This window comes from Anguilla rostrata, chromosome 14 (genome assembly GCF_018555375.3).
Source record: "Anguilla rostrata isolate EN2019 chromosome 14, ASM1855537v3, whole genome shotgun sequence".
In the NCBI taxonomy this organism is placed as follows: Eukaryota; Metazoa; Chordata; class Actinopteri; order Anguilliformes; family Anguillidae; genus Anguilla; species Anguilla rostrata.
This window is the reverse complement of record NC_057946.1, coordinates 27,671,462-27,693,199: the sequence shown is the minus strand read 5'-3', so window position 1 is coordinate 27,693,199 and position 21,738 is coordinate 27,671,462. Positions and strand designations below refer to the sequence as shown.

Genomic DNA, 21,738 nt, shown 5'->3' with positions numbered 1-21,738 from the left:
CTGTGCCAAAAAAATAAAAAATAAAGCTTGATGAAATAGCTGGAGCATTTGCCTTCCTGATCCTCAGTTCATAGGTGAGTGATTCCAAAAAAACACTATCTCCCTTCCTTCCTCTTTCACTATCCCTCGCCGCTGATCTGCGGGTTTCCGATTGGCGGAAGGCCCGGGCTCATGTGTCAATGTTTCCTGTCACACTGAGGCTTTTTGCTTTTCTTTAAATGGTTGCAAAACACTTGTTTTTTTAAAAAAGGATTAGGACTCACAGCTGGAGGGCACTGCTGGAGCTCATTCCAGGTAGGGGACTTTGACTTCACCAAGACAGCTAGACAGATACAAGCACAGAGGAACATAATGTACTTTGTTTATACATATTTTGTCCTGGATGATATTTAATTTGGGAGTGTTGATGTGATAGACTGACAGAACAATAGGTTAAAATAGGAGCCAGCACACATAATGTACATGTTGGTACTTGTGTAATATTACTGTATAATACTTGCATAATTTTTGCAGTGTAATATTTTTACTACTGAGTCTAAACAACAGATGCTGTGACTTTCTTTGAACCGCAGTTAAATTCAACCAGCTGATTCCGTCCTGTTCAGTTTCAAAATATAATCCAAAGCAAAATATATCAATAATCATAACACTGTATTGTATTCATAGAAGTGGTAATGGACTTAAATTTTGATGCTTTAAAAAAAATGTTTTTAAGTGACAATAGAAAACAAATTAAATATTTTTACCTCACAAACTCAAGAGTTATAGAATCTTGGACCGTTCACCTCAGCCTTCAATTTGATCCGTTAAAAAATCTTTACCTCTCATCATGTAATCATTTGCAAGCTAGCACAATGTGAACATGGGATATTTATTCTTCATGATATTGCTCTTTCTGATATAATGTAAATAATCCCTGAAAACATAAAAAGCGTAATTAAGACAAATGAACAGCTTGAAAAAAATATGAGACTGCAGCTGTCGATTGGAAAGAAAACCAGGACCTAGTTCGAAAACTCAGACCTCTCTGAGTTCAATAGAATCATTTTGATTACTGTTGGATTGTTTAAGTTAGTTTGCATTGCTGAAGTATGTTTGAGATTCTCTGAGTTTACTACATTTTTTATATTACACTTTAAGTAGTATACTGTTTAGTTTGCTACACATTAAACTGCAGTGCCACAATAATCCAGGGGGGCTGAGTTGAGGCAATGCCTTTTAAGTTTTAGTTTCTTTTAGTTCCTTTGAGATATGCTGGATTGAAATGAGCTGAGGGTGACAGAGTGGTGCAGTGAATAACACCGTCGCCTTACAGCGAGCAGGTACAGGGTTTGAATCCCGACCGAATGACATGCTTCGGGCTCTGACTCTGTGTGCTGGAGACCCTGAAATGCCTGTAGGTATGAATGTGTGAGTGTGAATGGCGTGTGGGCCCTGCAATGGTTTGCCAACCTATCCACTGTGTATTCCTGTCTCTTGTCTGCTGCATGCTGGGATAGGCCACAGCCCCCACTGTCCCCCCACTGTCACCCCGTGACCCTGAAGAGGAATAAGTGGTTTAAGAGAATAGATGGACGAATGAATGGATGCAGTGAGTCAGGTTTTAGTGTTTAAATAATTTTGTTTAAATAAATAATTTTAGTGCGCAGTGAGTCAAGCTGTGTTTAATGTAGCTTGGGATGTAGCTTATGTTGTTTTACTGATGTTGAGGGCAGTGGGTAACTCTGCACATTAAGCTCTGTATCCCACAGAGGAACAATATGTTCCTGTACACAAGTGGGATTCACCCATGCGTGGGATTGCTTCGTCTGTGTGGTAGTGTTTGTCGCCAATTTTTGAAATTTCTTTGTCGGTTTGACAGGCTGCAGTTCTTACAACAAGGACCGCAGGTAATGCCCAACGAATAATGCCTAATTTGAAATGTTTGCGTGACAAATTTCATACATCTTGTGACAAATTTTATATATCTTTATCTGTTGTTCAGTGGGGGTTGTAACTTCAACAATCAAATGGAAACTTAGATCTGACATTTCTAATTATAATTCAGTTTTTGTCAAAAGAACACTATGTGAAGTATTCATGTGCAATATCCTCACGTCTTCATGTATTTATACGTATACAATTGCCAATAAATAACCAATATAGTAATAGACTATATTGGTTATTCATATGTATGCAGTTTAATATAGTATGTGTTGGTACAGCAGGGTCAAGTGCACTTTAATGCAGAGAGTTTTGGTATAGCAGAGTAAAATGCACTTTAATGCAGAGTGTTTTGGTATAGCAGAGTAAAATGCACTTTAATGCAGAGTGTTTTGGTATAGCAGAGTAAAATGCACTTTAATGCAGAGTGTTTTGGTATAGCAGAGTAAAATGCACTTTAATGCAGAGTGTTTTGGTATAGCAGAGTAAAATGCACTTTAATGCAGAGTGTTTTGGTATAGCAGAGTAAAATGCACTTTAATGCAGAGTGTTTTGGTATAGCAGAGTAAAATGCACTTTAATGCAGAGTGTGTTGGTAGAGAGGTCAGAATGGAATTCCACACAGTGTATGTATTGGTATGGCACATGCTGCCGGATGCGTTTACATGCTCTTTTTTTCTGAAGTGGAGAATGCAGGGCATCCTCCCGCTGCCCTCGCACTGACTGATGGGCCCAGAGCGGCACGACAGGGAGGGAGATTAGATAGAGACCCGGAAACACACGCGCATACACACAAGCGCACACACACACACACACACACACACACACACACACACACACACACACACACACACACACACACACACACACACGACACACACACAACACACGACACCACACACACACACACGCACACACATCACACACACACACCAACACGCACACACACACACATCACACACACACACACCACACATGCGCACACACTCACACCACACACAACACCACTCACGCACACACACACAGACACGTGTGGCACACACACACACACACATACACGCGTGTGCACACACACACACACATACACGCATGTGCACACACACACACAAGAGGTGTGGTAAGACTTGAATGGATACTTCCTGGAGTTTTAGTGTTTTTGATTGGCCTAAACACTTTTTGTATGTGATTTAGGCTATTTAAGGTACTGTTCCGCTGTTAAGCCTAGTGAGCTTGCTAGCTGTTGCTAACCGTCAGTGAGCTTGCTAGCTGTTGTTCACTGTCAGTGAGCTTGTGTGCTTGCTAGCTGTTGTATTACAACAAGATCATTGGCAGTTTGTTGGCTGGAAACCTCAATAGGTACCCCCTAAGCAGTGCTCATATTGCCAGCTGAAGTAGTACCCTTTCTCTTCCCCTCCATTACTGTGTGTGTGTTGTTTTGAGCGTGTGCAAGTGGAGATAGCACTGGTGGGATATTTAACAAACTGGACCGCAGCCCAAGTTTCCCATGCACGTAGCTCTATTGCAATGTACTTAGATACGGTTTGCAAGCCCATTATTCTAGCCTGCCTCAGTTCAGACAAAAAAGGTTATTACCATACAAGCTGATTTTATGACCATCATCAATTGCTTAACAGCCTAATAAAATCAACAGAAAATTAGCTAAGCTTCCATTAATCTTAGAATTTTACGACGTGTCATTATTTTTGAACCAAGCATATTTCTTCTGGTTTGATATATTTATTGACCCCAAGTGTATTATACTGGAAACAAGTTTCTATTTAAGGCTTTTTAAATGACTGCTTGGGAAATACAACATATTAAGGTTACAGTTAGCTTGTTTCCTAAGTTTCTAGATAGTGGTGTAGCTTATGCAGATGTATTAAACTTAGCCAACTATGATCATAAAAATACATAACCAAACAAAAGTGATGTTTTTCAGGGCCTCTTATTGGCTCAAATGTCATGACATGTATTAAATCACCTGATTGGCTGATTTTGTGGCTAAATGGAGGAAATATTCAGAAGATAATGTTTCCACAGGAAATGAATGGGTTCAGTTCATTTCAATGAAATTGTTTCATTTTTTTTCATTGCTAATAATTAATAAACTATAATTAGTATCATAAAGATTTTGAATAGCATACATCTGCACTTATACTGAAATAATAGAGCACTGTATGTATTTTATATGGGTAGCATAGCAAGTGTAGGGTAAGATACTGTTTAGAAATTGGGAAGAGAAGAAATATCCTGAAAAAACAGTACTTGCATGTTTTTATATGTTTCTATATGTGTGTGTGCGTGTGTGTGATTAGATTTTTCCACATAGATTTTATCATTTAATCTCCCGAACACAATGTGAGGAAGCTGTGTGTTACCCGCCGATTGATTAGCCAGATCATTGGCACGCTCGTTAATCAGGGTAAATGAATGAAAACAGCTTGAGAATCAAGCAATAATCAGCTTAAAGGGAAGTTTTCCGCCCCACAAATTGTCAGCTGAGCAACTGCCACTGCCAAGTCCCAAATGGCCGCCGTGTGGGCTGGGCCTTTCCTTCCTAGGCTGCGCACACTTTCGTGTTTTAGTTTACAGCTGCCCCTTTGACCCCTGCCCATGCTGGGGGTGTGGTGAGTAAGATGAGTGTTATCTGATTGGCTGTGGCCTGGGTGTGGGTGTGGGGAGTGCATATTGATTAAGGTGAGTGAGATGAGTGTTTTCTGATTGGCTTTGGCCTGGGTGTGGGGGGTTCATATTGATTAAGGTGAGTGAGATGAGTGTTATCTGATTGGCTGTGGCCTGGGTGTGGGTATTGGGGAGGGGGGGTGCATAGTGATTAGAGAAAGATGAGTGTTATCTGATTGGCTGTGGCCTGGGTGTGGGTGTTGGGGGGGGGGTGCATAGTGATTGGAGAGAGATGAGTGTTCTCTGATTGGCTGTGGCCTGGGTGTGGGTGTTGGGGGGGGAGGAGTGCATAGTGATTAAGGTGAGTGAGATGAGTGTTCTCTGATTGGCTGTGCCCTGGGTGTGAGTGTTAAGGGGGGGGTGCATAGTGATTAAGGTGAGTGCGCTGAACGTGTTGTGATTGGCTGTAGCACCTGGAGGCGCGGTGTAACCAGATCCTGTTGGATATGGAGGGGGCCCTGACGGCGCGGGACCGGGTGGGGATCCAGGACTTTGTGCTGCTGGACGCCTACACCAGCGAGAGCGCCTTCCTCGGGAACCTGCGCAAGCGCTTCAGCGAGAACCTCATCTATGTGAGTACCGCCCTGTTCTGCCCTAAACTCCGCCCCCAGCCACCTGCATGTGTACTTCAGCATGAGACCTGCCCTGCCCCGCCCTAAACTCCGCACCCAGCCACCTCCATGTCTGCTCCACCGGGAAGCTCATCAGACCTGCCCAGCCCTACCCTAAACTCCGCCCCCAGCCACCTACACGTGTGCTTCAATGGGAAGCTCATCAGAACTGCCCCGCCCTGAACCCCACTGTGCCCTGCCCTGCTGAGCAGCTGTCCCTCTCTCCTACAGACGTACATTGGCACTCTGCTAGTCTCAATCAACCCTTACAGAGAGCTGGGCATCTACAGCACTAAGCAAATGGACATCTACATGGGAGTCAACTTTTATGAGCTTCCTCCACACCTGTGAGTATACTGCACGAGTGGGTGTATGAGTGTGTGTGTGTGTGTGTGTGTGTGTGTGCGTGCGTGCGTGTGTGTGAGTGAGAGAGAGAGAGTGTATGTGTGTGTGAGAGAGAAAGAGACTGTGCGTGTGTGTGTGTGTGTGTGTGTGTGTGTGTGTGTGTGTGTGTGTGAGTGTGTGTATGTGAGTAAATGTGTGTGTGTGCGTGTATAATCATACACTGCTGTGCCCTGCAGGTTTGCTCTGGCAGATAATGCGTACCGCACCATGCTGGCAGAGACTAATAACCACTTCATCCTCATATCTGGGGAGAGTGGTGCTGGGAAGACTGAGGCTTCCAAGAAGATCCTGCAGTTCTACGCTGCCAGCTGCCCTCGAACCCAGCTTCTGGACAACGTCAGGGACCGCCTGCTCCTCTCCAACCCTGTGCTGGAGGTCAGAGCTGCTCTGTCGTCTCTCCCTGTACCTGTGCACCTGTGCAGTCTCACCTGCCTCTCTCCCTACACCTGCTCACCTGAGCAGTCTCACCAGATTCGCTCCCTGTACTTCCATTATGTCACCAGTCTTTTTCATTTTGGCATTTAGCAGACTCCCATATGGCAGACTTTCCATACAGTTGAACAGTCTCACCTGCCTCTCTCTCCGTGCACCTGCTGGGGGGGTAGCTCTGGGGGGTTCTGCTCACCTGGTGATGCGTGTTTCCTGAATGGCAGGCCTTTGGGAATGCCAAAACCCTGAAGAATGACAATTCCAGCCGCTTTGGGAAGTACATGGACATCCAGTTCGACTACCAGGTACAGACACACAGCGATACCACAATGAAAATAATGATAAATGGGTTCATCTAGATCTGGCCTTCTTCCATATTATAAGGTTACTCACACTTTACTCACTGCTCACTTAAAGCTACCTCACTGAACACCCTATTGTATTCTATGAATATGACAGAGCTATAATGATAGAGACAGTCAAGCAGTGTATATCTCTAACAGGAAGCTTCATTTAATGAGGGTTTCTATTTTTGTGAAATGTATAATGTTTGGTGATTTGGTCCAGTTGTGGTTCGTGGTGGAGGTCAAGATATGGTTTGCACTTGTGATCAGGAAGTGGTTGCGGCTGAGGTTACGATGTGGTAATGTGGTCTCTGGTCCCTCAGGGGGAGGCGGTCGGAGGACACATCCTCAGTTACCTCCTAGAGAAATCAAGGGTAGTCCATCAGAACCACGGAGAGAGGAACTTTCATATCTTCTACCAGCTGGTGGAGGGGGGAGACGATGAGCTCCTGCGATGGCTGGGTCTAGAGAGAAACCCACAGCACTATAGATACCTGGTACAGGTGAGAGAGACCAACAGCACTACACATACCTGGTACAGGTGAGAGAGACCAACAGCACTATAGATACTTGGTACAGGTGAGAGAGACCAACAGCACTTTAGATACCTGGTACAGGTGAGAGAGACCAACAGCACTACACATACCTGGTACAGGTGAGAGAGACCAACAGCACTATAGATACCTGGTACAGGTGAGAGAGACCAACAGCACTATAGATACCTGGTACAGGTTTGAGAGACCAACAGCACTATAGATACCTGGTACAGGTGAGAGAGACCAACAGCACTATAGATACCTGGTACAGGTTTGAGAGACCAACAGCACTATAGATACCTGGTACAAGTGAGAGAAACCAACAGCACTATAGATACCTGGTACAGGTAAGAGAGACCAACAGCACTATACGTACCTATGAGAGGAGAGATAAACCCACAGCACTATAGATACCTGGTACAGGTGAGAGAAACCCGCAGTCCTGTACTTACCTATGACTAGAGAGAGAAACCTACAGTACTACACACAGAACTGCACATACCTGGTACAACTGAAGGAAACCTGTTATATTACACTTACCAGGTACAAGTGAGAGAAACCTTTAGCACTACATTTGACTAGTTCAAAAACCATTTCCATTACGTTTACCTGTGACAGGTGAGGGAAATCAATAACACTGCCCCTAATACAAACCTTATTCTGCTGACAGAACTCAGTCTGTAATCCATTATTTATTTATTTGTTTAATTATTGTTTAATTGCTTACCTGGTGCAGATGAATGCATGTATATGATTGTAGTCCCATACACAGTCTTTTCTCCTGCAGGGGGACTGTGCCAAAGTGAGCTCGATCAATGACAAGAATGACTGGAAAACCGTGCAGAAGGCCCTCTCTGTCATTGACTTCAGCAAGACTGAGATTGAGGTGAGTCTGGATTCCCCAGCACTAAGGCACTGTCACTGGCCAATGGAAGAGAGGGGGAGGTGGACGAGCGTAATGTACTGTTCACTGGGATAGAGTGGGAGGTACAGCAGTGTAATGATCTGGCTATTGGAAGACAGATGGAGGCTGATCAGTATAATGACCTGGCCAATGGGAGACATTTTGAAGGTTGTTCACTATAATGATCAGCCTGTATTTGCAGTGTATGTTTGTTATGTAATGCTGTTTTTGTTTGAATGTGTTTTATAATTTTGTATTTGTGTCTATAGGACCCCCTTGATGCTACATCTCAAGGGGCTATCCTTTCAATAAATTCCTTTCACTATGATGATCTGGCCAAAGGGAGACATTTTAGAGGCTGACAACTATAATGATCTGGCCAAAGGGAGACATTTTAGAGGCTGACAACTGTAATGATCTGGCCAATGGGAGACATTTTTGAGGCTGACCAGTATAAAGCAATAGCCAATAATAGAGCCTGAGACACAGCAGGAGAGTGGGTCAGGGTTTGAGGCTCAGGTCCTAATGCTGATTCCACACCTGCATTTCTGCCACCGCCTCCCTGCAGCACCTGTTCGCCATCATCGCCAGCGTCCTTCACCTGGGCAACGTCCGCTTTGAGGCCAACGCCCACGGATACGCTACGCTCAACAGCAGCTCCGAAGTGCACTGGCTCTCCCAGGTAAGGCACACGCCTGCCACTGGTCTGCCCAGGTTAAACTCAGTATTCCACATTGAACTGTGAATTCAGGAGGTGGGTTCTACATTTCCACGAGGGTTCTCCAGTTACTGAATTCAATTTCAGTTAATTTACTGAATTGTGTTCATTCTAATAGGATTTGATCCCAAATGATTAAGAGACACGTTAGACTTTCACTCCACAGCTTAAAAAAAACCCAGACACTTCTCCAGGGATTCAATGTTTCACTGGTAAAGCCTACTTCACATGTGTTTCACTCAACATGTTCTTCTGCCCTGTACTCCTGTCAGCCTGCTTGTTTTGGGTGGGGAGGTTAACAGAGGTGCAGCTGAAATGTGATTGGCTGTTGCTTGTCTGTGCAGATGCTGGGGATTCATTCGCAGGTGCTGCAGGAGGGCCTCACTCACAGGAAAATCGAAGCCAGAGAGGAGCAGGTGAGGGAACGTGACCTGACTGGTGAAACCATCTTGAAAAGAGACTTCAGATGGAAATATGACGGTTTTATTGCAGGAAGCAGTAAAAGCACAAGCTTATTAAAATACTCATTAAAGTATTTCTCCAGAGAACCCGAGGCCTTGGCTTAAATATTTCCCTTGTGAGCACAGACCCAACCCCCGTAGCTTAAGCCAACATGTATGCCTTTCCTTAGCGATTAACTCAGCTGTGACTACTATGATTGGTTGAGTGATGATCAGGTGACTCTCCTGGCCCTTAGGTACTCAGCCCCTTCACCACAGACCACGCGGTGTACGCCAGAGACGCCCTGGCCAAAGCCATGTACGGGCGCACCTTCACCTGGCTCGTCAACAAAATTAACGAGTCTTTGGCTAACAAGGTGAGCGCATCTACCTGGACAGACTTGGTGAGACAGACACACACACACACACTCCTATTGTAGCTGTTTACAGTTGAAAGATGTTGATGTGTTACAATGATATCATCGGAGAGATATCAAAGTAGTATAATGATATCACCTATCACCTTATAGATATACATCTGTTATAGATTGAAAGGCCTGGGTACTTCAGCCTCACTATTCACTGAATGATGTAGGAAACAAAGGAGTTTCTTATGCTAGCCTTTCTTGCTGAGCTAGTCCTCAGTTCAGTGCTAGTCTTAAATGCAGTGCTAGTATTTCATAGAATGCTGCTCTCAAGTATATATCCTATGGATCTGGTATAGAAAGTAAAAGGGTTTCCTCTGTCTGCATGGTTGAACTGACTGTTCCTGGATCAGTGTGACTGTGGTCTCTGTTCTGCAGGACCACTCTAGGATGACTGTTATCGGACTTCTGGATATCTATGGCTTTGAGGTCTTCCATGTGAACAGGTATGTGTGTTATACTTTATACTATGTCAACGGGTATGCATTATTCCTAGGCTTTTGGTGACCATTCAGCTTTGTACCCCACTTACTCACAACTAAGCCATTTACACCAAATTTACTTCCATCCCAGGTTGTTTACACCCCACATGCTCAAACCTCAATCATTTTCTTTTTGATTCCAAAAGTAGTATTCTTTTGGTGATGTAATTTTATTTTCTGTGTGCGTGGGTGTGCCTGTGCGTGCTTTTCTGTGTGTGGGTGTTAGTTTTGAACAGTTCTGCATAAACTACTGCAATGAGAAGTTACAGCAGCTTTTCATCCAGCTGACCCTGAAATCTGAGCAGGAGGAATACGAAACAGAGGGCATTGAGGTAAAGACTCCGTCATGAATCACGTGCGTCACTGACTCTATAACTCTACTGTGTACCATTGAAACTACTCTATAGTTCTATACAGGGTCTTTCCCAAGCACTGGCCTGACTTGAGGCCAGTCAGCTACTTTTATCTGCAAGTCATTATAACAGACAAAACCTATTGGCTGTACATTGTCATGTGATTTTGTACATGTAATTCGTATGTGCACTTCAATCAGATTTGATGACTATCTGGAATTTCTCTTGAACAATAATCACTGATATCTGAACTAGTTCTCCCTTTGTGCACACCACAAGATACAGTATATTGAAATCGGGCTCTATTTTGAAGATCTAGCAGCACACTGCAATTTTGGAGTCAGAGTAGTCTGCAGTTCGCGCCTGCGCTGCCCACCTGCTCAAACCAGGTCTGTAGCCCATAAATATTTTGTACGGCTTTGCTTTAAAAATGAGGCTCAGCTTCACCAACATTTTCCTTCAACAACAATGGCATGTGACCATGGGCACACAGGATTTAAATGCCAACTTCAAGGGACGTCTTATGACACTTCCACAGTACAGTTGGAAATAGTATGGAGGATATTTTTTTCATACTGCATGTTGCATACTAATGCAGTAAACAATGTGCGGTAAACAATACGCGAGATGCTAGTACACAGTACACAGGACATAAATAACTGTAACATCAGAACAGTTGACTAACCCCCGAGCACAAGAGGGCAGTGTTGTATCGCTCAAATGGAAAACATAGCAGCAAATTGGACCCTTTTCTTCATACTTCAGAACATATGACACAATTGATCATTCCTACTGTAAGAAAGGCATAAGTTATTGCTGATGTAGATGTGAGATGTACAACTGAGATAAGAAGAAACAGTTTACACTTTGTGTGCACCAACCCACTAGGTGCCTTCTATGCTTTGGCAGAGTGTTCTCTGCACACCCCTCCCCCCTCCTGACCTGACACTTTATTCAGTCAGCTGGATACTTCAAAATCTGGATAACAACCTACCCAGGGACCAGTGTGTGTTCTACTTTACCCAGTATAGATCAGAGACCAGGCCGATATCTCTCTATCCTTCGTTCTCTCTCTCTCACTCTCCCTCCCTATTTCTTCTGCAGTGGGAGACAGTACCGTTCTTCAACAACAAGATCATCTGTGACCTGGTGGAGGAGAAACACAGAGGAATCATTTCAGTGTTGGTGAGACAGACGTGCACACACACACACACACACACACACACACACATTGTGTTTGTTTGTGGGCCCCCATAATCCTGGATCCTTCCTGCTCAGGATGAGGAGTGCCTGAGGCCAGGAGATGCAACTGACCTCACCTTCCTACAGAGGCTGGAGGAGAAGGTGGGTGGCCACCCCCACTTTATAACGTAAGTATCTCACACAGTCTCTCACACACACACACACGCACACACATTTGTATGGAGCTGGCAACGATTGCCATATAGCCATCATAATGACGGTTATGAAAAGCCATATTTTTATGTTTGATTTTAGGTAAATATTGCCATTTTTAAAAGTCTGTTTTAGGTGTTTTAGTACACTTTCATTTATAGAATGAATAACAACTGTAATGGTGTCTGCAGTGCATCATCTCCCCCTTCTTGACAGGTCTTTTAGCCTACACTTAGAACACATTTTCCACCTGGTTGGCACACAAACACATGCACACACACGCGCGCACACACACACTCACACATGCACAACCACATTCATTGACACAAACAATCAAACATTCATACACACGTACTGTACATGCTTTCAGAATGGAGGACACAGAAATGTCATTAGCATGTGCACGCACACGCATGTCACTCTATATCCCTCTGTGTGACTTACGGCCCGCAGGCACAAGCTGGCCGATCAGAAAACACGCAAAACCCTGGAGAGAGGAGACTTCCGTCTTTTGCACTACGCTGGCGAAGTCACCTACTGCGTCGTGGGTAATGCCCTGTGCGTGTGTGCGTGCATGCGTACGTGCGTGTTTGTCTGTGCTTGCGTGTGTGTGGATAATGTTTGTACTATAACATGATTAGTTCTGGCTGATATACAATAAATTGCTTAACAGGGCTCTGCCTACAGGGTCCTCCTGTAAGATTCTGGGAAATGTAGTTAAAATGGATATTTTACCTTCTGGCTTAGTGGAAGGGAAGTAGCGTTTTTTTTACATTTCACTTTCTACACAATCACACGCATGCGTGCGCACACACACACATACACACACACACACACAGACAGTAATCTACCCTTTTAATCTAACTCTCTGTCATGTCTCTTCAGGATTCCTGGACAAAAACAATGATCTTTTGCACAGAAACATCAAAGAAGTGAGTGTGGCAGCATCTTCCTCTCTGTAGCAAATTAGAGCTGTTTAAACTGCTCCTTAGTTACTCACATGCTACTCCCCGTGTGCAAATTAGCATATGTTTGAGGTATTGCACTGGTTCACAAGGCTTTTGATTCATTTTATAATAACAAACTTTTACAATAATCAATCTGCTTCAGTTCTGCCTCAAACCCTGTGAACTGCAAAATGAATACCTGTGATAGAAAAAAATAGTCATGGAAGTTGCTGGAAACCATAGTTAGTTAAAATAGCTAAAATATCAGTTAACTAAACCCTTTCAATTGCATTTTATTTGCTGAGAATTATATTTGAATGTTATCTCAATCATTTATTATGTAATCAATTGTATTTTTCTATGAATGCATCACCATTATCAGTCATTGGAGTTCTCAAGTTTTTCTTGTAATGGATTACAGTTCTGATTTTATAGGCCAGTTAATAGATTGATTGGTTGATTCATTTATGGGTTTACTGATTGATTGATTGACTGATCCCTCAGGTGATGCGTAAGTCTAAGAATGACATTGTTAAGCACTGCTTCCCTTCCACTGAGCCGGACACCAAGAAGAGGCCAGAGACGGTAAAGAGACAGACCATAATAATCCTGCCCCATTCCTGCTTCATAATGTTCTAAAATGTTCACCTTGCAGCATGCGTCCCCTGATTTGACCTCTGACCTCTGGGCTGCCCCTGCAGGTGGCCACTCAGTTTAAAAACAGCCTGGCGGGGCTCACTGACATCCTCATGGCCAAAGAGCCCTGGTACGTTCGCTGCCTCAAGCCCAACGACTCCAAGCAGCCAGGTGAGGTCGTGGCATCAACACTCTCTCTGGATGCTTTTCCTGCACGCTTGAGGTCATGTGATTTCATACTGCCTTTGATTTCATGTGATTTCAAACAGCGACTGATGTCATGCCATTTTCATACAGTGATTAAAGGTCATGTGATTTCACTCTGTGTTGATGTCACACTTAATTGTAGCCACATGATGCTGCGCAGCGATATCACGTTTTGACCTGACACGCTATCACAGCGCTCCATAACCTGTTTTGACGCGGCGTGTCATCGCGGTGTTTGATACGCGCTCACCTCTGGACTGCAGGGCGGTTTGATGACGTGCTGGTCAGACACCAGGTGAAGTACCTGGGCTTGATGGAGCACCTACGCGTCAGACGGGCTGGCTTCGCCTACCGCCGGAGATTCGAGGTCTTCCTGCAGAGGTACAAAGTTCCGTTCATTTCTCACCTGGAATGTTCCGGAGTATGTGTACACAACCAAGAGATTGACAACAGTACAAGCCGCTTCTGTGCTTCTATTGAAGTGACAAACATTGTAAAGTGTAAGTGACCTAAATGAAAAAGGGTTTGAATGTGAACACCTATATTAGTAATATATGGCAATTAAAGTTCATTTATGACATTTAGTGTGTTTTGTATTCCATAAAAATGTGTCTTGTGTTTGGTGGGATGGTGTGAGAGGCACTAATGAGCACAGAAACACATCCCTCTCTCCCCTGCTAATGAGAATATGAGGATAATCAGGAATGACTTGAAGAATCACATAGATGACCTCTGACCTCCAGGTACAAGGCACTCTGTCCTGACACTTGGCCCAACTGGAAAGGCCCCCCTGCGGAGGGAGTGGAGAGGCTGGTCAAGCACCTGGGGTACACACCCGACGAGTACAAGATTGGCCGGTAAGAGCCCCCTGCTTGCAAGAAGAAGGGTCCCAGAGAGGGAAACTTAGAGCTGGGCCTTACAGAAACCCAGCAGGGAAGGGAGGAAACATACAGATTTTGGTGGCCAAACAAATGTCCAGAGGGACACAAGCTTTTGATTCTTGGAATTTTCAAATGTCAAATTCAAATCTGAATAGACTTGGCTCAACCAACTGACTAGCTCGCTACTGTGCTTCGTCAAATGGTGTTCTCTGCATACCCATGCCCCCTAGCCTGCTAGCTACCTGAAAATCTGGGGTACAAACTACTCCAGTTTAGATCACAAATCAGTCTGATCCCTCTATCCCTCTCTCTCTCTATTCAGGACCAAGATATTCATCCGCCATCCCAAAACCCTCTTTGCTACTGAAGATGCCTTTGAGGTGTGCAAGCACAAACTGGGTAAGGACCCCATCGCCTCACAGTGAAGGGAGACATTTGGGACCATTCTGCTTATCTCTGTCCCTCTCTTCCTCTGTAATATCACAGCCACACGAATCCAAGCCAAGTACAAAGGGTACCGTGGAAAGGGAGCGTACCAGAGACAGAGAGATGCAGGTGGGTCACCTACTCTCATCATTTAACCATTTTTTTGCAGACAATGTAATTTGCCTTTGGGGAAAAAAATGTAAAAAGCTCAACACGTAAAGATTTCTGCCATATGTCTATAGTTGTATACACTGAAAACAGTGCTGGAGCATTGCTGTCAAACACCTGTGCTTAATTAGTGACAATTGATGTAAATTACTGAGGAAATGCAATGTGATAAATGATTGACAAGAAGGTTCCGCCAACCTCGTGCTGACAGATGACTGAACTGCGGTTTTTTAAACTGCACTAGTTAAACTGGTGGCCCAAGTTATAAGGCCTAAGATATTCCTGACATTAAATTGGGGCCCATTCTTCTGTGCTTAATTGTGTTCTCAAATAAAGAATTTAAATGTGTCTCTGTGTGTGGATGTTGGATATTCTTGTTGCCTGTCTCTCTCTCTTTTAGCCATGAAGATCGAGACATGCTGGAGGGGTCTGATGGCCCGCAAAGAAAGAGAAAGGAGAGCCTGGGCTGTTAAGGTCATAAAGAGGTGAGAGAACATGGATGCATTAACATGGTCATTTCGGCTAATGAACATTATTAAAACATGAAATGTAATAATTGCCACATGAACATACAACTAACCATCTTTAAATACGGTATGATCTTTCATAGATAATTAATGTTCTGAGGGCCCTGTGATGGAGCTCCATGGTGGGACCCTGTAACAGGGCCCTGTGATGGAGCTCTGTGGTGGGACCCTATGACGGAGGTCCATGGTGGGACCCTGTGATAGGGCCCTGTGATGGAGCTCTGTGGTGGCATCCTGTGACAGGGCTCCATGACAGTGCTCAAGTATAGGCCCCTGTGCCCTGATCTCCCTAATGGGGCCCCTGCGTTTGTTTCTCTCTCTCAGGTTTATCAAGGGCTTCATGACCAGAAACCAGCCTGCCGGTGTGGATAACTCTGAATACCTGGCCTTCGTCAGACAGAACTACCTCCTCCGTCTGAGAGACAATCTGCCCAAATCCATCCTAGAGAGAAACGCCTGGCTTACCCCACCCCCCATAATGCAGGAGGTAGGATGGTGTGTCATCTGCTACTCTGTAATGCTGTACAAATAAAATGTATTTAATTTAATTTGATTTGAAAAAATTAACCACATATTAAATCTGCAAAATAAAATAATTTGATTTATCTTTGAGGCAATCCATCTTAATAAAAATGTGTTCATATTTTTCACATAATTGACATTCTTCGGGCTCCACAGTTTAATTGAGATGTATATCATTGTGTTGCTGTGCTGTGTTTTGTTGTGCAGGCATCTTCCATGCTGCGTAGACTCTACACACGCCATATGGTCCGGCACTATGTGCGTGGCATCACTGCACAACGTAAAGCACAGGTACAGCCCTGACCTTTGGCCTTTGACCTTTGACTTCTCCTGATAGTACCACAGATATAATTATAGACTCAAAGAGACTTTTCTAAGCATTTTTACATTCCTTCCAGGAACCAGTCTAGTTGCCCTTATTGGTACTTTTCTTAAGAGCTTTCATATGTTTTGCCATGTTCATGCTGTGGTTGTGTGTCCCTTGGGGCTGCCGGCCATCTTAGCTGCTGCTGAAAGGTGTGGCCAGTGCCTTATTTAAGGGCAAGAAGGAGAGCTATCCCCAAAGCGTGCCCAGACCTTTCGCAGACACTAGAATAGGTAAGACCAACCGTGCTCTCTGAATACCTGTGAAGTGGCAGTGCTTCCTAGACTATCCCTAACTTTAGTATAAATCACTTTCACATTCTTACGATGTCACCATATTTAAAAAAAAAAAAAACATGCAAGAAATATATTATTTGATATATTTGAAGACGTATTTTAGATATATATTAGCTATTACTGTGACGGTTAGGGGTCTAACACACTTTTCTCACACACAGACACACAGGCACACACAAAAATGTATCACATCTCTGGAGTCTGAATGCTACTGTAGGCCCACAGAACTGATTTGTACACACCTTACGGCATAAAGGCAGGGTGATAAGGTCACCCAGAATATATGTTTCACTTCTGAAAGGTGTGTCATCTTCCTGTCTGCCTGCTGTCTGTGTGTGTGTCTGTGTGTGTGTTTATACAGGGGAACAGGATATCAACATGAAGGTCCTACAGTTGATCAGACACGAACGAATCCAGGTAAGCTAAAACATAGGCTTTTGATTGGCTGCAGCTACAGGTGTGCATGGCTTTGATTGACCAGTGCTGGTGGTCTGCAGCTCCACAGGGCTGCTGTGCTTACCTCAAAGCAATGATTAACCACATCCAAGTGCTTAATCATACTGTATGAAAAGACAAAAGCCGGGCTGAGTCCTGGGATTTTAAACCCCCTACTTTACTAGAGCATTACCCATTAGACACAAAACGAAATGTGGGATCATGACCATGTGACCTTTGTGTGACCTCCCCTTTCTGTCTCATTGGCTCATTCCCATCTGAATTTGCAAACGCCGCAAGATGATTGGGTTGTAGCAGCCTGGATTTGTCTTGTGCATGCCAGAAGCAACCCACAGGAAATATGACTGTTATCATTCTCTCTTCCCCCAACCTCCATCCATCCCTCCCTCCCTCTCTCCTTCCCTCACTCTTCCTTGCTCTCCTTCCCTCATTCTCTCCCTCTCTTCTTCTATTCTGCTCTCTCAACCTCTCCCACCCTCTCTCTCTCCCTCTTCCTTCCTCTCTCTCTGCCTTTCCCTTTATCTTCCTCCCTCTCTCCTTCCCTCACTCTTCCTTGCTCTCCTTCCCTCATTCTCTCCCTCTCTTCTTCTCTTCCGCTCTCTCTCTGCCTTTCCCTTTATCTTCCCCCATCCCTCCCTCTCCCTGTCTCTCCCGTTCCCTCTCTCCCCTGCAGTACAGCGTGCGGGTGGTAAAGTATGACAGGAAGGGCTTTCGGCCCCGCCCCAGGCTGCTGTTGCTGACTCAAGCTGCGCTGTACGTGGTGGAGGAGGCCAAGGTCAAACAGCGCGTGGAGTACAGGGCCCTGAGAGGTCATCACCTAAGCAGGGCTACCAGAGCTCGTCCTGAGTGTGTGTGCGTGTTTGTGTGCATTTGCACACGTGCGTGCGTGTGTGTGTTTGTGTTTCTGTGTGCATATATGTCAGTAGTGTGTGTGCGTGTACGTCTATAGTGTGTTCAAGCATGCATGTTTGCATATAGTGTGTGCGCAAGTGTATGTGTGTAGTGTAGAGCGTGTGGATGTATGAATATTGTGTGTTTCTGTGCATGCATTTATGTGTTTAGTGTGTGTGTGTGTGTGTGTGTGTACGTGCTTGTATGTGCGTGTATGTCTATAGTGGGCGTGTATGTGTTTAGCATAAAGAAACTGATAATCCTCTTTGTGCTTGCAGGTGTGTCAGTGAGCAATCTGAGTGACAATTTCATGATCCTCCATGTCATGTGTGATGACAACAAACAGAAGGTAAAATTGGATAGAAATATTGTTTTACGTTCATTGAACCTGAATCAGCCCAAATTCTATGCCTTGTCATAAGCAAATACAGTATATTAAAGTTCTTATAACTCGCAATGGTCTTTCTTAGACACCGGCATTTAATAATAATAATTTTGAATAGACTGAGGGGGAAAGGGCATTCAAAACATGTTATTAAGCAAAGCCTCTTGTCCTTAATAAAAATTGAATAAGGAAGTAACGTGAGTCAACTATCTGGTTAGTCTACAGCATTATTTTAAATAATATGTGAAAAAAAAACATTATACTGCTGTATCCCCGGTTATCCCCACTACACTAGTAAAATCCAGCGTACTGCTGTAAAATCCAATGATACTGCAGTAAAACCCCTCTACACTGCTGCAAAATGTTATGCTGCAGTAAAACCAAGCACTGTTGTAAAGCCCCACTATACCACAGAAAACCCCACTCTACAGCAGTAAATCACAGCATACTGCTGCAAAACTATGTATACTGCTGTGAAATGTATGCCACTGTGAATTACCTAGAATTAAAAATATATATTTTATTTAACCAATAACCTTTATTTAGTATATTGATGTAAAATCAGTTATGCTACTGTACAAAGTACAGAGTATCAAGCGGTTTCAAATGTTTGTAATATTTAAAAAAGGATGGTCCAGTAAAGTCCTGTAACTGTGTGTCCAGGGTGACGTGGTGCTGCAGTGCGATCACCTGTTTGAGGCGCTGACCAAGCTGTGCGTGCTGGCAAACAAGCACACCTGTATCAGAGTGGTGCAGGGCAGGTGAGACAACCTGTGTCTGCGGTCTGGTTCACTCTGTACTTCTGTAGTTCTGTTCTCTGTACTGTAGTTTTGGGGCATTTCTGGGTTGCGGTTCTGTAGTACAGTTCTCTGTACTGTAGTTCTGAGGCTTGCCTATGAGCATTTCTGGGTTGCGGTTCTGTAGTTCTGTTCTCTGTACTGTAGTTTTGGGGCATTTCTGGGTTGCGGTTCTGTAGTTCTGTTAGCAGTAGGTCTGGGATTCTGTTCTCTGTAGCTCTGGGGCATGGTTGCGACAGCTGAATTGTGGCTCTCTGCAGTGTCAGGTTTGATATCCAGCCAGGAAGACAGGGGTTCGTGGACTTCTGCAGTGGCCAGGAGTCCATCGTCTACAAGGCCAAGAATGGACATCTAATGGTGGTGAGTCATCACACACACAGTGCTCTCTTTCAACTGGCACAGACCCATGTCCCTCCAGCTGGTCCAACAATCCCATGTCACTCCATTCCTCTCTCATTGCACTGCTTGGCAGTGGCTCTTCACCTAGTGATACCCAAGTCACTCAGCTCCATCCTCCGCCTCCACGACTTGTGCGTTGCATTCAATATGGCCAACCACCAGATCCTCCTCACATCCATCGCAGAGCAGGGCATCTCAGGCTCTTTCCTTGATTCATTTCTCGCTGACAGATCCTACTGGGTTGGCCTGGAGCGGTGTCCCACAGGGCTTCATGTTCGGTCCTCTCCGCTTTTCTCTTTACCTTAAATCACTTAATCAAGTTATCCCTGCTCATGGCATGTAATATCATCACTATGCTGATGACAATCAACACATCTCATTTGCTCCAGGAATCCACTCAAGCAAAGTCTCGCTGACCTGGGACCCAGACCATGTTTGGATGAGCTACACCTGTCCTCTGCCTGTCTAACCCACATGGACGTGCCAGCATCTGGACCCCTACGCAAAGGGATAATAAAGCAGAGATGGAGTTTGTGACATTCCTCACTTTACTGGTAGAAAAGAGAGAAGAGTTCCAGCAGTCTCAAAGTACATTGGGGTAACAACCTATGAGATAACCTCTTTTGGTTGGCACCAATGTACTCTGTGATTGGTGGAGCTCCTCTATTATCTGTTTTATCATCCCTGCCTCTGTACATTACCTGCTCCAGTGGTGGGTCCAAGGGGCCTGCCCTTGCGGGGAAAGACTTTCCTTACAGTACATGTTCAACTATTGATCAAGCTCAAGCAGATAGTGCTGGTAGATAGACAGACAGACAGGAAGGCAGGGAGGGAGGTAAGTACAGACAGACAGACATCTCCTTCTGCTGAATAAGGGCTGCACCATTCAAACTCAGAGTAGTAGAGCTCATCTTTGCTGTGAAGGTCATCTGAAGGTCACTGTAGGTCATATGTGTTTAATAGGCAGGATTCTTAACTGTGATCAGAATGGTAATGATGTCACTGCATTGCTTCATCGATAACTTTGTGACTTTAAAGCCATATGTACCATATAATTTTTTATAAATATTTACTCACACACAGATGTCTAATAAACTAATAATATCGATTATCAATCACCAAAAAAAAACTTTGAAATCATTATTTTGTGCAGCTGTATATTTTAAATTTTTGGGTTGTTTTCATGTGACATCAAAACATGCACGATGCCATTTTGCTTCACACCATTGTCCTGTACTTTATACACTGACTGACATACTCCAGCAGTGTACTGGGGACTAATAGAGATGTTTTAGCTTCTGAATATTAACTTCTGAACTAGGGTTTATAGAAAGAATTGTGCCAGATAGATAGCTATGTACGTTCAGCATAAAGATTTGCTGTTTTTTTACATAACCTATCCAGTATGCTGCTGGGGCACGCCAGCACATAAATTAAGCCCACGTGTCACTATATTCCTCATACCTATCAAACATTACAAATACAGCAGTTTGGATGAATAGAACTGGGAACCTGATGCAGCATTTCGTTTGTCTCATTCGTTTCAATTTTCGTTCATTTTGTTTCAAAAAACAATGAAGACAAAGGAATCTTGCTTGTGTCACAAGCCTAACACAGCCAAAACATTTCTATATAGCCACACTGAACGCACAGGCCAAGATCTATTATTCAAAAGACAAGAGGGCACAGTCGCAAATGCATGGTCGTCATTCACACCCTCAATCGTGTTTTATTCCCGCTCAAAGCTCCCCACCATTAATATCATGTACTGTGGAGTGACGTTTCTGTCAACAGTACATGATATCAGTGGAAGGGTTATAATAGACATCAACAGATTGGAAACTGTCAGTTGGACAGTTGCCCAAAACCGCCATCTTGTGTCAATTTTTCAATTTCATCTGCTGCATGAAAACGTATTATTCAGGGGCCTCCATAAATATGCTGTAGAAATCGCATTGGAACTGTCATCATCTTTCATTCCGAAACTTGCTGGTACAGGCAAAAATGGCTGCTGCACATCTGATGCCGCTTATAACCTCTTGAAACTTACATTTCAACCTGCCTGTCCGGAATATCTTTCTGGAGTTGTCCTGAGCTGCTCTTAATAGTTTTGTTTTCCTGTGGGTCTACTCCCACAGTCCAAAAGCATGCAGGTTAGGCTCATTTAAAGTCTAAATTGCCAGGAGGTA

General features: G+C 44.1%; 1 protein-coding gene across 1 annotated transcript; it reads left to right on the top strand.

Moving 5' to 3' along the window:
- The first annotated feature begins 219 nt into the window (after window positions 1-219).
- On the top strand, window positions 220-20,664 carry myo1hb (myosin IHb). The gene is made up of 32 exons (XM_064308332.1): window positions 220-294; window positions 5,016-5,177; window positions 5,448-5,563; window positions 5,798-5,996; window positions 6,275-6,355; window positions 6,718-6,897; window positions 7,718-7,816; window positions 8,403-8,516; window positions 8,897-8,968; window positions 9,250-9,369; window positions 9,796-9,863; window positions 10,126-10,231; window positions 11,357-11,437; window positions 11,531-11,622; window positions 12,101-12,195; window positions 12,533-12,579; window positions 13,099-13,179; window positions 13,296-13,401; window positions 13,701-13,818; window positions 14,181-14,294; window positions 14,641-14,717; window positions 14,805-14,873; window positions 15,313-15,397; window positions 15,764-15,926; window positions 16,169-16,252; window positions 16,465-16,558; window positions 16,983-17,038; window positions 17,751-17,886; window positions 18,247-18,317; window positions 19,017-19,114; window positions 19,411-19,510; window positions 19,939-20,664. The coding sequence occupies exons 2-32, from the start codon at window positions 5,052-5,054 to the stop codon at window positions 19,963-19,965; spliced, it is 3,075 nt and encodes a 1,024-aa protein (XP_064164402.1). The 5' UTR covers window positions 220-294; window positions 5,016-5,051; the 3' UTR covers window positions 19,966-20,664.
- Window positions 20,665-21,738: the final 1,074 nt, after the last annotated feature.